We start from the raw sequence: 17,041 nt of genomic DNA on the forward strand, positions 1-17,041 counted from the left end.
AACAACTTTACCTCTATGGATTTTTTAATATATACACATATAACTGCTATGCTACACTCATATTTTACTTATTTAAGTTGTTGTTGTTGTTGTTTTGTTAAGCTGTTTTCCTCCATGTAGCCTTTACCCGCAGAAATAATGCCTTGTATTTTAACTGATCTGTTCATTTCAGAATGTCATATAAAAAGGCAGGGAAGGAAGCTGCTGGTTTGGATTGTCACATCCCTGAATAAATGCTGACAAAAGTTCACATGGCTGCCCATGCTCCTCCTTAACAGGGCCTTTAGCACAAAGAATTTTCTTGCGATCACTTCTAGGAAGATCATATTGGAACCCAAGTTCTTATTCTTATTTCAGCCGAAGGTCATTTAATGTTACCGACGCCCTTCCGACATGTGGTTGTACTTTTTAGTTTGGGTCTGCTGGTGATTCCCCTGCCCTCTCCAGGTATCCCCCTTTAGCACAGAAACAAGACTCGTGCTTGGGCTTCAGGTGTGAGACCTCTCACAAAATGTTATTTACAAGGATGCTTGTCTTTTCAGCAAAGCAGCATCCTAGTACCTACCTCTAAAGGACACATCCCCGCCTCTGTATCAAGACTTGCTCACATTATAATTATTCACCACTGCCGGGAAAGCTGCTCTTGAGAAAATTGTAACTCATGTTATGCATTTGTGTGGTGCATAAACATTTTAGGAAAAGAAGTATCACTTGATTTCCCACCCCCCCAAAGTTCACAACACAGACAATAATGCAATGTGAAAAAACACATGGTCCCGGCAGGCAAATTGTTCAAGGTTATTAAAAAGAGTTATTTTCTTTTTTTTCTTTTAAAGAAAAAAAAAAGACATATAGCTGCTCCGGCTTCAAAACTTTTTGAAGGTTTTGTTTTTGTTTGTTTCCCACTATATTGCTGCATGTTGGCTTCGAAGGAGTCCTCCTCTTGGGGTATAACTACTTCACTTTAGAGTGCAAAGTAGAAGCCAGCACTGAAGGGAGTGGACAGAAAAAGAAGAAGAAAATCACACAGCCTGGCTACAGCGAGAAAATCCTGCCATAAATCACTCCATACCCCTCCATCGTTTTTTTCCATGCTTTAGTCAATGAACCTCTGGCAGGCCTTCTTCCAACGACAAGCTGTGCACCACATATCTCTGTTCTCCATCCCATACACTTTGCGACATTTCTTCCCCTCTCCTCTCGGCTTTCTGCCAGAATAATGGGAAGGAAAACTGGTTTATGGTTATTTCATCTAAAATACTGACATGGAGAATTTGCTATAAGTGTTACTGGAAATCCAAAGATTACTTTGAGCCTAGTTATCTCAGACTGGAGTTGAAAAAGCATGTAAAAGACAATGGAAAAGTGCTGCAAGGAGCCTAGAATCAGGAGAAGTCTATCCAATTGAGACTACCGGTAGTTTGTGATGGTGAATGGAATGAGGGGTTGTTGTTTTTCTGTAAACTAATGAAAATTTTCAACAGAATGGAACACTTGGTTTTCTTTCTATAGCTATTTTAACATGAATAACCAGCTGTTTGACTACTCCTTAAATTTTCTTTGAAGGTTCAAATATGAGGCCAACTATTATGCTAGGAGTGCAATTCTATGCATGTCTACACAGAAGTAAGTCCAATAAGTTCAGTGGGGCTTACTCCCACGGTAAGTGAATATAGAATGGCAACCTAAATCTTTACAAGTGAAGTTAGCAAGGATCCTTCATCCTCATTCAGTAGAACAAAAAGTCACTCCTTCAGACCCATTTCATTAAAAAAAAACAACCCAACCCTTCACATGTCCTTTATCAATCTCCTTTCAACTCCAAGAAAGGAGCAAAGTTATATATTCCCTGATATTTCAGGGATTCCCACCCCCCTTTCCCCTCTCATTTCCTAGCCAAGGAGCAAATCAGTGGACACAAACTTTTCTTTAAGAAGAGATGGAAGATGGGCTTTGTACTTACTTTTATGGACTGAGAAAGAATTTAATGGGATTTGTAAACAGAAAAATGTATCAATAATGATTTTTAAAACATTTTTAGTATTATTTTGTTGTCTAGTTATATTGAAAAGAATTTCATAGAAACATATGTAATGGAGTGGAAGCAAATAATTTACAGTCTCCGCCTCCTCAATTAATTTAGTGATTTGCTGTCAGAAGCAAAACATCTCTTACCTTAGGCCAACTGACAGTCTAGGAGGGGATGACAGAACGGTCTGAATCTGCTGCTTCTGTTCTCCACTCCCTGCAGGACGTGTGTGTGTTGGTGAAATCTAGAAGCAGAGATGAAAATACAATTCTGATTACAGAATTTCAATGGGAAGGGACACAATGGATTATATGTACTGCATTTCCTAAAGGCTGCTCCATCCCATTGGCCCTCCAACAGCCATGCCAAGCATTCAGCGGAGCACATGGCAGAACTGAATGCGTCCCACGTAAAAAAAAAAAAAAAAAGATCCAGCCTCCCGCCCCCCATATGCATAGGAAGAAATGTTAAGTGACAGGGAACATGTAAATATGCAGTGTCCCTCGACGAATATCTGAACTAGCATGGTTCCATGTAGGACTATACTACATTGCCTTGCTGAACATTTATTCCAGTTCTTCTGCCTCATCCCTCTTCTACTGCGCTTGTCTCAAATTCTCTGGCATATCCCAATATCATAAAGAAATGAATGGTGATGTGGGAGAAGAGATGGGGACTGGGATAGCTCCCAGAACCAGCAGCTATGGGGCCAAGGAGAAGTCTAATAGTAGACTCTGCAGTTTAAACGTGCCAGCACTATGCATCCCTAGCAGGTGACTATTTGGACTTTCCTTTAAAATGTTCAAGGAAGACTTCATGACTTATGCATAACTGATATGTCTTCCCTAGGTTTAATCAGGACCTTCCTGTAATTCAAAGACCCTGCTTCCTGCACTCTCTTAGTACCAATATCTAGTTGCAACAGAAGCAAAACACACTTTAATCTTCCAGCAGGGCACTTGAATCTCTGGCACTTGGTCCTAAAGGTAAAGGTAAAGGACCCCTGACAGTTAAGTCCAGTCGTGAACAACTCTGGGGTTGTGGCACTTATCTTGCTTTACAGGCCGAGAGAGCCAGTGTTTGTCCACAGTCAGTTTTTCCGGGTCATGTGGCCAGAATGACTGGTGAAACCAGAGCAGCGCATGGAAACACCATTTACCTTCCTGCTGGAGGGGTACCTATTTATCTACTTGCACTGGCATGCTTTCGAACTGCTAGGTTGGCAGGAGCTGGGACCGAGCAACAGGAGCTCACCCCATTGCGGGGATTTGAACTGCCAACCTTCTGATCGGCAAGCCCAAGAGGCTCAGTGGTTTAGACTACAGTGCCACCCGCATCCCTTTGTCACTTGGCCCTAGGACATTTCAAATCACAGGGTGAGAAGGACAAGACATTCATCACATAATAAACAAGGAGGCTGCTACTCAAGTGACAGACCATTAACAAGCCTGATCCAAGAAAAGCCAACATAGCTTCATCAAGACATCATCAATGTTTGGCCAATGCAGTGAAATTTTAATACACACTACAAAGAGATTTCTGCCTGCAACCATCCTGGTATATAAAGTTAGGGCAAAAGAATCGACTGCTATCAGACACTCCAGAAAAGCCATTGGAGGGACACCTGTATATTCCAAGATAAATTCAGGATTAATGCTTTTATTATTCAGCTTCAACATTTCATTAGCTTCTGGGCTAATATATGGACTTGTCTAGAGAACTACAGTGAAATGGGAAAATGCTCCAGATAATGATGTTGATTCCTTATAATCTCTGGGCCATGTTCAACTAAATTGTTGTGCTAGTAGAAGCTACGGCCCCTTCCTAGGAGTTCAGGGCAACACATGCCAAAATCACATAGCTGTACTTTGAAACAATACAAATGCTTTGAAACACACGGTATTATGTTCATCTAAATGTGCATTTTAGCATTGCTACGAAAACTGGAAAATCCTTTATATTAAACTGTTTTGTTGTATTTTTAATTTTAAAAATCATGCACTTTCTAATTCGCTTGAACTATTTACTTGATTTAATTTTGTTGGGAATGGTAAGTCATTATAGGTGGAAGATCACTGGCATTGCTTGAAGCTCTCTGAATACCTACACGCCTAATCCAGTTGCCTTTCAATGTCTGGTTTACAGAGTGACTAATAAGATTCTTGGATTTCTTCTGCTACTTCAGCCAATTTTCTACAGCGCCACAGAGAACAAGCCACCTTTATAATTATTCTAGATCAACCGTATTGTCATGAAATCAAATTTTGGGAGTATTTTATGCGCAGCATGTTCTGTTAAGAGTCTCTTGTTCAAATTGCTACCAGCATGATGCCTTTCACCGCTAGCTGTTGCTTGATAGAATTTAATAAATATTCATTGGCAGAAAGCAATGTAATTGATTCAGCTACTTTCATTTTTTATCAGCTCAGCAGGAGACCACAGACTCTACAGAAAACCTCCAAGACATGCCAAAGGTTGACAGTAAGAGGCTTTTGTGATTCACTTGGTGAAGAGAGGGAAGAAGCGGGCAGTACCTTATCAGTGCCTAATTCACACTGTCAGTAAGCAGAGGCTTTGTACAGCCGGCGTGCATTTGCGGGAAATGGAAAATTCAGAACGTGTGGCCTTAGGTAAAACACTTTGATATGAAAAAGGAGAGTTATGCTCTGATGGCAATCATTTAAATGGTGGAACAATCATTTTAATAAAAATTAGAACATAATTTACTTATAGGAGCCATTTGTGTTGGAGAAATGCAAGGCAGGGAGAAATGGCAAACAAAGCAGCTGGGCAGAAGAATGATAGAAAGCAATATGGGATTACAATGGATCACATGTCAACAAAAATAATGCAGGGAAGGGAAGAGGAGAGGAGAAGCCATCAAGCCAGTGTCCTATGGATCACCTATTCAGGATCGTGGTGCCAGAGGAGAAACACTTTGATGCTGCATGTTACAGTAAGAAGCATCAATGTAAGGTCCAAAATGCAAGCAGCTGGCAGCGGGAACTAGTTGATTCACAGCTGGAATACTGTGTTCATTTGCCAGTCTTTCTACTCAGCTCCCACTAGACTCTCTAGATCTCAACAATGCACCCACAAATTACAGATCTGGGCAGGGCAGGTGGAAGAGGGCAGAGCACTGTTACAAAGGAATGTTCACCTGGACAAAGGACAACAGCGCCTGCTTCCAGGCATGTACCACAATATAAAAGCAGGGATAGTGAACCTGTGGCCCTCCAGATGTTGCTGGATTGTGGCTCCCATCTTCCATGACAATGGTCCATATGCTGGCTAGGGCTGTTGGGAGTTGGAGTCCAGCAACATCTGGAGGGACAGCGATTCTGAATCCCAGGTATAAAGAAAACCTCCCGTTGTTCTATTTTATTGGTTTTCTACTTACTGGAATGCCAGTGAAGGTAACTGGGGGTGATTGCCAGGAGATGCTAAAGCTATTTCCATTGGGAGTGAACTTTGTTGTTCCTGGAATGTTCACAGGAGCTGTGGCCTGTTTTAAAAAACATCAGTCAGTTAAGGAGGAACATCTCTGTTCTACAGAATTATGTTGCAAACTGTCTTATACTAAGGACTGTCAATTGTGTATCAAGTTTTGGAAAGAGATTATTTTGAACATAGGAGCACAGAGTCACAGCACTGGTCCCTCTAGGTTAGTACTGCCAACAGTGACTGGCAGAGGGTTTCAGGTGGGGGGTGTCTCCCAGTCCTAGCTGGGCACTAAACCTGTGACCTTCTGCATGCCAAGCAGATGCTCTTGCTACTGAGCTATGGCCCTTCCCTACCCACTGTACTTTTCATGCAGTTCTCTGAGGGGTACAGGGAGGATGTCTAATGATATGTATTGCTAGCAGAAAGAAGAATTGCATTCACAATAATTCCTGAGCAATGAACCGTTTTCCAATATATGCAGACCCAATAATGGTTTTTTTCTTAAAAAAAATATCAGATCTTACAGAAACAGCACTTTAGGGGGTAACAAACACCAAGAGTGGGTGGGAGAGAAAATGACATTAGCTAGTTTCTCACAGAAACTACAGGTATCATGAAATGGTAAAAAGAACAGTCAATGAACATAAGCAAGCACATGGTGCTATCTGTCATCATTTTGAAACAAGTCAAAAAGTCAGGGCTTATGCAGCAACTGCAAGGCAAGAATGGGGAGGGGAAAAGAGGGGAGGCAGTATGCAGAGATCTTTCATAATTTAATTGCAATTGCAGGGGAAAAAACGAAGTTAAAATAAGTATCGGTAACACTATCGTCTCGTGTTTGACTTGCAGTTTAATTCTCTGAGAGGCTGCAGATCTTTCCTACCAGACTTGCACAGGGATCGGAAGCACGTATACTGGAGCCAATGGTGATGGACCGATTCTCTCTCATATATATATATATAACCTTGCATAAGCTGTTGGACACCCAGTATCCTACTCTGGGTGCCCTTGTAGACTGAGGTTTGGCAAGAGTCTATCAGAAACAGGTCCTTCAATCATGGCGTAAAGTTTCTGAAATATTCTCCTAGAGGGAGGGATACCTAGTCCCAGTACTTTATGCTTTCAGACCAGCCTTTGTTCTTTTATGTTGCTAGGTGCTTATATTTTCTCTCTGCTTGTTTCTGATGTTGTGCTTGTTTGGGGGTTGGTAGACTGTGTCATTGACAATTTAAATGTTTTAATTGATTTCAGCTGTCTTGAGTTCATTTATAAAGAAAGGAATGGTAACATTAGAAAAGAATAGATTCTAATAAATATTCTGGATTCCGCTTCCCCCAATAGATCAGTAGAAGGAAGCCATAGTTTGAACAAACCACAGTTCCTAAAATTCAGACATCACAGTGAACTGTGGTTTACTTAATAATCAAAAGCTTCTTTGTCCATGAAAGAGTAGAAAAGGAGGAGAAGGTGAACACACAAGACTGGTGTTTGCCATGGCTTATTCACATTAGAAACCATGGGCTTCCCATTACACTGAGCCAGAAAACCCTTACGGGAAAAAGAATCTTACCTGGTAAGCATGGTCAGAGTGAACGAGGTAGAGATTGGTAGGAGCTGAGCGGCTTAGAGGTGTCATCCCTTTCACATCTGTTTTGGCACAGGACAGGTCACTTTTGCTCACATCTTGTGATGGAAAAGGAGGAGGAGATGCTAGAGACGGGGAGACGGGAGACAAACTACTTAACCCATCAGCTACGGAATCAGTGTTGAGGCATATCTCTGTGTAGTAAAAATCTTCCTCTCCATCACTGTAGTCAGACTCTCCCGCACGCCTAAATCAAGTGGAGACCAAGAAGTTATTTGTAGCATATTAAATTAACTGCAGTAAAGTAGAATTGTGATGTTAGTATATGGGCAGATGCAAAGAAGTTACATTTCTCATCTTTTATAACTGATGTGACATACAACTTTTATAACTGACAGTTGGACCAATATTAAGATATCTTCTTCATTAGGCTGTGGGCTTTCTGTGTCATTTTGTTGATGTGTGCATGCAAGGCAAGCGTGCCTCAGAGGCAGAATAAAGAAGAAGAAGAAGAGTTTGGATTTGATATCCCGCTTTTCACTACCCGAAGGAGTCTCAAAGCGGCTAACATTCTCCTTTCCCTTCCTCCCCCACAACAAACACTCTGTGAGGTGAGTGGGGCTGAGAGATTTCAAAGAAGTGTGACTAGCCCAAGGTCACCCAGCAGCTGCATGTGGAGGAGCAGAGACGCAAACCCGGTTCCCCAGATTACGAGTCTACCGCTCTTAACCACTACACCACACTGGCTCTAGGGGCACTAGAATTTAAAAGCTAAGGGGTCACGATAAATAATGACTGATTATGACCGGAATGAGTCACAGTGAGGCTCCCCCAGACAAACCACGGATTTTAAACCATAGGACAAGCACAGATTCAGATAACACACTAAGCCAAAGCATGGCTTAGCTCACATTTGCTTATTTTAGCTTTAGTCAGGGGTAGGCAACCTAAGGCCCGTGGGCCGGATGCGGCCCAATCGCCTTCTCAATCCAGCCCACGGATGATCTGGGAATCAGCGTGTTTTTACATGAGTAGAATGTGTCCTTTTATTTAAAATGCATCTCTGGGCTATTTGTAGGGAACAGGAATTCGTTCATTCCCCCCCCCCCAAAAAAAAATACAGTCCGGCCCACAATATGGTCTGAGGGATGGTGGAATGGCCCACGGCTAAGAAAGGTTGCTGACCCCTGGCTTTAGCGTTACGCGAGTACTCCATAATCACTTTAGAAACAACTTTGATACAGGTGAAAATATATCCTGACATAATGTGGGAACTACCCGTAGAATTTTTTTCAAAATCTTTATCAACCTGAAAGTAGAGAACTGAGATACCACAGCTAAGTGGTTGATTCTAAGTAAGCTCTGTTGCTTAGGGATATAAATCCTATTGAAATCAATTAGGGTTATTTCTGAGTAAAATGGATTTGGATATCAGTCTTTTCCCAGATAGAAGGGACAGTAGCTTTCTTACCCAAGGTGAATGGTCCGGATGTGTTTCTGAATACCGACAGCTGTGCTCAGTACTTTTCCACAGTTTTTCCAAAGGCATTTAAACATCACCTTCATGGAATTCTGAAAAAAAGAAAATCAACAAGAGGGAATACAGATTAATTAATTTGTTTACACATCTGCTTGAGTTCTATGAATCATAAACTGGACCATTTTGTAAATTTCTGCTTAATGCTAATACAGCATCTTTCAAGTGACTGTTCTCATGTTTGCACTTTTACTGGTTTTTAGGTAAATTGTGTGTACTGCACTGAGTACAACATTTGTGGTTTTTCATTGTAGAACTGTTCTATTGCTTGACCAAAAAAGGCACTCCTAGGGAAGCAGAAAAAGTACCTTTTAAAGTTTTATAATAGTACACTATATCATGGCAGACTCTAGGAAAAGTGTGGATAATTTATTCATTTCTCTAGTGAAGTAAAACTGGGACAGCCAGTTTGGGGTATGTTGCCACATAAACTCTTCCCCCAAAAAACATTAGGCTTCATCATGAAGTCAGGGCTACCTAGCACCAAGAGTTAAGGAGCACACTAGGGACTCAACTCCATTAGTGATTTGAATGCACTATAAACATGCAACACCAGATGGCGCTAGAGAACATAAAATTTTAAAATGAGGTTTTCCATAGAGATTTATTTCTTTTGTTATAACAATCTGACTTATTTCTGACTTATTTATAGTGTGTGTGTCCCCCCCCCCCCGTGTCTCGATCCACCATAGGGCTGCAATGTTTAATTAACTTATTAGATCTTTTTTTCTAACCAACTAAAATATGGCAGCCATTTGTCTGGTGAGTGCTTTATGGATCATATAACACTAGTCCTACAGCAATTGCATTGTCTTCAAGTTTGTTTTCAATCGCAATTCAAGGTCTTCTTCTTACCTATAAAGCCCTAAACAGTTTGGAGGCAAGACCCACCATCTCCTATATGAACCTGCCTAAAATCCATGACTCTCAGCAGCCTTGATATGGATGTCCCATGACCAAGAGAGATTAGGCTGGACTGCTCATTACTTAGCTGTAAAACTCTTCTGTTCCATATGGCTTTTGATTGTCTTTTTATAATGTTTCCCTTCCCGTGTTAATTGGTGCTATTATCTGTATTGTTACTTCTATAATGTGAAATGGTTACATTGGTCAGATAGCTATTTAATAAATAATAATTGTGATGATGGTGATGACAGAAAGATAGATACAGTTACAGGTGGGTAGCCATGTTGGTCTGCCATAGTCAAAACAAAATAAAATAAAAAATTCCTTCCAGTAGCACCTTAGAGACCAACTAAGTTAGTTATTGGTATGAGCTTTCATGTGCATGCACACTTATTCAGATACACTGAAACGGATAGATAGATAGATAGATAGATAGATGCTTCTGGTTCTCCTGATTAATCAGGCATTTTTTCAAAAATAGCATATTTAATAAAAAATCTTAACAAAGGGATGGGGAATTAGATATGTTCAACTGATAACACCTTTGAAGATGTACTTTCACTGCCTATCAGCTGACTGGTGCCGGGAGCACACCTTGAAAGGAGCTTACTATAACCTCTGATTCGATGATCAGTGTTTACAACGAGCCCTTTGAGGTCCATTTGGAGGAAGCAGTTTGGAGACAAAACACTTTTTTCTAAGTGATCCTCTGCGGGGGGGGGGGGATATGCTTTGTTTGGAGGAAGCCCCCACAGCTGCACTAGGGAGTTTACAGGAATGCAGCCAAAGATTGTTTAAATTAAGATGACATCCCCATTGGCATTACATGCAGTTACATATAAACACACACACACACACACACAAATGTAACTTGCAAAGTGAAAAGGGAGAGATGTAAAGACAAGTTATTTTCTGTGCTCAAACTTTTCGCTGTAACTTAATTTAAATTTGATAATGCCTTTGATTGCTTATCTTTGAACTAGATAATAAGAGGCCTACGTCGATGTTGCAAAAGAGAGAGGAGAAACCATGACAAGTTGACTGTGGCACTTTTGTCAATAAGCCCCAGGGTTGGACATTTAAAAAGCATGCCAACATCTTGGAGCAAACAGCGAATATACTATCCCTTAGGAAACAATGCACCCCTCAGCTTTGTAAATTAACCCCAAGGGTACCACACAAGCTTGAGTCTCCTATGAAGTCAATATTGGGCTCACCTTCCTCTTTCTAGGAATGGGCTCATCAAAGAGGAGACTACTGGTTTCAGCTTCGTCAATGCCGTCATCTGCCTGGGAGGGCAGTCGAAATGGTTTGAAGCTGTCAGCAGAAAGAGGGGGCGAGGGGGTGGATGGGTTTGACTGGTCGCTTGGAGCACTCCAGCTCCAATACCCGCTGCTGCTGGTACTCGAAGGCACGAATCCTCCTTCTTTCCAAGACCCATTTAAGGACTCTAGAAATGTGTGAGATCAAAAAGGAAAGGAAAGTGAATTAAAGTTGAACAGCACTGGATAAAGCAGGGGCAGGCAACGTAGCCTACCCCCCCCCCCACGGATGTGTTGGGCAACAATTCAAGGATGATGGGAACTGTAGTTCAAAAACATCTGGAGGATAATACGCTGTTTACCCCTGGACCAAAGCAACTCAATACAGTGGTACCTCAGTTTGAGAGTCTCGAAATGTTTTGGTTTTTGAACATCGAAAACCCAGAAGTAAATCCTTCTGTTTTCAAACGCGCCTTGGAAGTCGGACGGCTTCTGCTGCGTGTTTTCAATTTTCTCAATTTAACTTGCAGCCAGCCCTTTGTGCCTCGGTTTTTGAACGTTTTGGAAGTCAAATGATCTTCCGGAATGGATTACGTTCGAGAACCGAGGTACCACTGTATCAGTTACTGTGTTTTTTAGAAGAGAATGTTGGCAACAGTCCTGCAGCTATAAATGTGCGAAGAGTTTGTACCTGGGAGTACTGCAATGCTTTCACTAATCTATACACACATAACACACCTGGTATCAGAGTTGTGTGTTTTTTTTTTACAATCAAGTAAATTTTATGTAATAAATAAGTAAGTCAAGCATAGTTTTAAATGCTGTTTGTTCACAGAAGCTAAAGGGGTGAAAAAAGCACCTGTCATTCAAATGTAATGTTCAGTCATAATTAAGGCATTTCTGTGTTCTCTGGCTTTTTAACTTCTCTTTATCTTTCTTTTTAAAAAAGAAAAGATTTATACATGAACAAAATTTTGAAAAGAGAGGAAAGCCTGATAGAATGAGGCTGAAACAAACAAAGAGAAAGTCTGATTCTTGTTTTCCTGCCATCTTCTTTGTTATTCTTTGTCTTATTTAAGGAAGAATGTCAGTTTGATCTTATGCGCTACCTGTTACACACAGCAAGTTTCATGCCCCCCTTCTCTTTTTTTTGTTTTTTGTTTTGTTTGTAAATTAAAAACTGCCTAGACGCTTCTGCCCAGAGAGGAAGAATCGGGGAGGGAACAGAGTGCCTAAATTTCTCCCTCTCTGCTGTTTCTCTGCTCAAAATTACTCCCTACCCTCTTGTTCAGAAATAAGTGACTCATGAACAATGCATTGATCACAAGATCCCATTGGCGGCAGGTCCCCTAATAATATAATGGTTTATAGGATTTATTTTTCTATATGTTCCCAGTGCAACAGATGGATACTTACTATAGTTAGACATACATGCTTCATGAATTGCAGCCACTGACAAAATTTAAGTTCAAGATCCCTACCACTTTTCACAATCTCTTGTGAGTGGGAATACAGTGCTTACCATTGGGTCGGACAGGAGGGCTGCGGACCAAAGGGCTGGTGGATAAACTGGTTAGGACCATAGCTGCTGTGACTTTATCCATATCCAGTTCTTCCAAAGATTTTCTGAAATGGAAAGCAAAGGAAAACAAAGATCTACATCAGCAGCAAACACAGGCTGGCGAGGGAAACAACATTGTTGTTGATATTCCAAATTCTTCCTGCTCAGAAGCTCTGTAAAGAGCAGAAACTTAAACTGTTTTGACAAAAGTGGATAAAACAGATAAGCCAATGCCTCATTAGCATCAACTTGGTCCAGGGAATGCCGAATTAAATAAACAGAAAGTCTTGCAATACCTTTGAAAGCTTCTCTTGGCTCCAACCTAGATGTGTTTCCAGTGCAAAAGAGTACCAAAGATGTAGGACCATCACCAAGAACATTTTGGGTGGCAATCCAACTGTGCTGGCCCCAAGGGTTTGTCCATGAAGCGAGGTCCAAGTCCAGTCCTGGGTCTAGGGGTCCAAAGGAGGTCAATCCGGCGGGGAGCAAGGCAGGGAGCAGGTCAAGGTCCAAGGCAGGTTCAGGCACAAGGTTGCAGGTTGAGCACACGCTTGCAACTAAGTTGCTCACGCAACTTGGGCTGGGTCTGGCTGGCTTTTATCTGGCCCTATGCTTAGGGCGGTCCCGATCCTCCGGAGACTCGCCTCTCCTCCGGGCCTGGAGGCGAGCACTCCTCCTGCAGACACTTAACTCCCTTCGCCTCTCTGCCCTGAGCCTCTGTAGCTCAGGAGAGGCTGGTGGGTTACTAGACCCAGGGGATGCCTCTGCTTCTTCTGAAGAGGCTGGGAGTGGAGCACCTGCAGGCAATGAGTCCTCCCTCCCATCAGGAGCCAGAGCAGACTCTGCTGATGCCTGCACCTGGGGATCCAGCACAGGTGGGGATCCTTCAGGCTCAAGCCCTGGCCCCGGCTCAGCTGGTTCTGGAGGCGGGGAATCCTGTGCAGGCTGGGATCCCTCAGGTTCAGCATCAGAGTCTGACTCCCAGGCCATCACACCATCCCCCCTCCCAGGCCTCCCCCTCAACCGAGGGGCCGGACCAGGCTTGCTGGGGTAAGCTGCATGGAAATCACGGAGGCAGGCAGGTGCGTGGACGTTTCCCGCTGGTTCCCATGAACGATCCTCAGGCCCATACCCCTTCCAGTCGATGAGGTATTGGAGCTTCCCCCTGCGGTATCGTGAGTCGAGAATGCGCTCCACCTCGTACTCAGGCTCCCCCTCAACCAAAACTGGCTGCGGTCGTGGATTGTCCGGGTGGAACTCGTCGGGCGGGGCGACTGGACTAAGTAGGGACCGGTGGAATACTGGGTGAACCTTGAGCGATGGAGGTAACTGGAGGCGAAACGCCACCGGCGACACCTGCGCAGTGATGGTGAATGGGCCGGCAAATCGTGCATCCAGTTTTCGTGAGGGCCGAGAAGGATGCAGGTGACGGGTGGAGAGCCACACCCGATCGCCAACACGGAGTTCTGGCCCCTCCTGACGATGTCGGTCAGCCTGGGCCTTGTATGCGTCCTTGGCTTGGCGCAGTTGCTCCATCAATAATTGTTGCTGGGACTGAAGCTCCTGAAGCCAGTCTGTCACTGCGGGGACCGCGGAAGCTGGCAGCACGTCCGGGAACAAACGTGGATGGTAGCCGTAGGAGGCCTGGAACGGGGTCTGCTGGGTGGAGGCGTTCACTGCATTGTTGTAGGCGAACTCCGCCAATGGCAAGTGATCGACCCAGTCATCCTGCTGAAAGCTGCAGTAGCACCGGAGGTACTGCTCCAACACCGCATTTGCCCGTTCCGTCTGGCCATCGGTCTGCGGGTGGTGGGCCGAAGATAGACAGACCTCCGTCCCAAGGGTCTGGTGCAGGGCTCGCCAGAAGTGGGATGTGAACTGGACGCCGCGGTCAGAGACCACACGCTCGGGCAGGCCATGCAGGCGGAAGATGTGCTGCAAGTACAGCTGCGCCGTTTCCTTAGCTGTGGGTATGGACGGGCAGGGGGCACAGTGCACCATCTTAGTGAAATGGTCCGTGAAAACCAGGAGGCAGGTACAGTGACGAGATGGGGGCAAGTCCACCACAAAGTCCAGCGAGACCGTGTGCCAGGGACGCGGTGGGACTGGTAATGGCTGGAGCAGACCGGGGGGTCGCCCGGTAGGACCCTTGGCCCGCCGGCAGACGTCGCAACCAGCAACATAGCGTGCCACATCAGCCTTCAGGCGGGGCCACCAGAACTCCCGGCTTACCAGATGGGTGGTCCGGTACCGCCCAAAGTGCCCTGCTGCTGGGGCATCGTGGGACATCTGGAGAACCTCAGCCCGCAATGGTCCTGGTGGGATGTATAGACGACCCTGGTGCAGCAGTAGGCCCTGGTGCAGGGCCAGCCCCGGATATCGAGGGCATGACCCGTCAGACAGTTCCCGGAGCCGTTCCTGTGCCCAAGCGTCGACCCGTTGCTGTTCTCGCACCCGAGCCTGCAGCGGCTTGGCCTCCTGAGTGGCCAGGAATGCGGCTGGTGGTAAGATAGTCGTCGGTACTGCCTGCTGTACAGTGTCTGCGACGTCCTCAGGTTTCCGGGACAGGGCATCCGCTTTCCGGTTTTGGGAGCTAGGGATGTAGCGGATCCGGAACTGGAACCGGGAGAAAAACAGCGCCCACCGGATCTGCCTTTGGTTCAACTTGCGGGTGGTCTGGAGGTATTCCAGATTCCGGTGGTCCGTTCTCACTTCCACCGGGTGTCGTGCCCCCTCAAGATGATGGCGCCAGACCTCAAAGGCCACCTTGATGGCCAGTAGTTCCCGCTCCCACACGGTATAGTTACGCTCCGCCGGAAGGAGCTGCCGGGAGTAGTAAGCGCAGGGTAACAGTGGCGCATCAGGTCCGTGTTGCTGAGACAGGATGGCACCGAGAGCCGTACTGGAGGCATCAGTCTCCATCACGAAGGGACGAGAGGGATCAGGATGCTGTAAAATCGGCGCCCTCTGGAAACAGGCTTTCAACCCCTGAAATGCCACTTCAGCCTCCTCATCCCAGGAGAAGGGCGTCTTGGGGCGCAGCAGTCGGGTTAATGGGGTGGTGCGATGAGCATAATCTGCAATGAAGGTCCGGTAATAGTTGGCGAACCCTAGGAACCGCTGTAAGTCCTTGCGGTTCCGGGGCGCTGCCCACTCTCGAACCGCAGCCACCTTCCCAGGGTCCATCTGCACCCCGTCAGGGGAGAGTCGGTGTCCAAGGAAGTCCACTGACCGCTGGTGGAACTCGCACTTGCTGAGCTTGGCGTACAGGCGGTGCTCCCGCAAGCGCTGCAACACGGACCGAACATGACTCTCGTGACGGGCTGGGTCACGGGAATAAATCAGAATATCATCTAGGTACACCACCACGTATTTGTCTAGCAAGTCCTGGAACACGTGGTTGATGTACCGTTGAAACACGGCGGGCGCGTTGCATAATCCGAACGGCATAACCAGGTATTCAAACTGCCCATACCGGGTCCCGAATGCAGTCTTCCACTCGTCCCCAGCACGGATCCGAATCAAGTTGTAGGCCCCTCGGAGATCCAGTTTGGTGAACATCTGCGCCCCCTGCACCCGCTCCAGCAATTCTGCAATAAGGGGCAAGGGGTACCGGTCTGGGATGGTGATCTTATTCAGGGCCCGGTAGTCATGGCAGAGGCGAAGCTCCCCACACTTCTTCTTAACGAAGAGTACAGGAGCGGCAGTGGGTGAGGTAGAGGGTCTAATGAACCCACGTTCCAGGTTCTTGCGAAGGAAGTCCTGCAAGGCTTCACGCTCTGGCTCCGAAAGAGAATATAGGCGGCTCACAGGCAGGGGCGCCCCAGGCTGTAGGTCTATGCCGCAGTCGAAGGACCGATGAGGCGGCAGCTTGTCTGCTCCCTGTTCCTCGAACACGTCTAAATAGTCCTGGTACACGGCAGGGAGCGTTGACACAGCCTGCCCCATGGGGGCAGCTGCTACTAACTCGGACTGAGCACGGGAACCCGGGTCTGGGAAGCGTACAGTCCGATTGACCCAGTCGATCTGAACATTGTGTGACTCCAGCCAGTCCATCCCAAGCACCAGGGGAAACCGGGGCATGGTGGCAATGTCCAGGGTTCGCACCTCCCGGTGCTGCTGGTAGCACAGGACCAAGGGCTGGGTCTCCCGAGTAACAGCGCCCGAGCGTAGGAGCCGTCCGTCAATTGCCTCCACCTGTACTGGTTCCGGCTTGTTCTGAAGCGGCACCTGATGCTGAGTGGCGAAGGCAGAGTCCATATAGGAGCGGGTTGCCCCCGAATCCACCAGAGCGTGGGTGAGAATCCAGGGCCCACCGGGGGGGTATAGACGCACCGGTATCATGAGGTGTTGCAATTCCACTGGTGAGGGCCCATCATGCGATGCTTGGGTCCCCAGGTAGCCTGGGCCATCGGCTACTGGGGTTGGCAGTTTTCCCTGCGGCTGGCGTTTCTCAGGGCAGGTTCGGGCGTAGTGTCCACTCCCACCGCAGTAGAGACACAGGTTCCCCTCCCGACGCCGAGTCTTTTCCGAGGGGGAGAGGCGAGGCCGCGCTGCCCCGAGCTGCATCGGCTCCTCCAATGACTCAGCTCTGGCCACGGAACTGCAGGGAAGCACCGGCGCCGGGAGCCCGGAGTGCCGGCGGCCCCGGGCCTGGCGACGGTCCTCCAACCGATCGTCTATCTGCAGACTCCGTTGGATGAGGGCACCCAGTGTG

At 46.1% G+C, this 17,041-nt stretch overlaps 1 protein-coding gene across 2 annotated transcripts in view; it reads right to left on the bottom strand.

The window, feature by feature from the left end:
- Nucleotides 1–585: 585 nt before the first annotated feature.
- The window catches only part of ZNF704 (zinc finger protein 704), a 33,628-nt gene continuing 17,172 nt past the window's right edge, over nt 586–17,041 (bottom strand). The window contains exons 2-8 of one of the 2 annotated variants that reach the window (XM_033155478.1): nt 12,286–12,389; nt 10,719–10,951; nt 8,530–8,630; nt 7,044–7,305; nt 5,430–5,534; nt 2,176–2,273; nt 586–1,208 (exon numbers count right to left, since the gene is read on the bottom strand). In XM_033155478.1, the coding sequence (XP_033011369.1) occupies nt 1,097–1,208; nt 2,176–2,273; nt 5,430–5,534; nt 7,044–7,305; nt 8,530–8,630; nt 10,719–10,951; nt 12,286–12,389 (1,015 nt within the window). In that variant the 3' untranslated portion in view covers nt 586–1,096. The remainder of the gene's footprint in view (nt 1,209–2,175; nt 2,274–5,429; nt 5,535–7,043; nt 7,306–8,529; nt 8,631–10,718; nt 10,952–12,285; nt 12,390–17,041) is intronic. The other variant, XM_033155479.1, reaches the window with a different exon arrangement.

Source organism: Lacerta agilis, chromosome 7 (genome assembly GCF_009819535.1).
Source record: "Lacerta agilis isolate rLacAgi1 chromosome 7, rLacAgi1.pri, whole genome shotgun sequence".
Lineage (NCBI taxonomy): Eukaryota > Metazoa > Chordata > Lepidosauria > Squamata > Lacertidae > Lacerta > Lacerta agilis.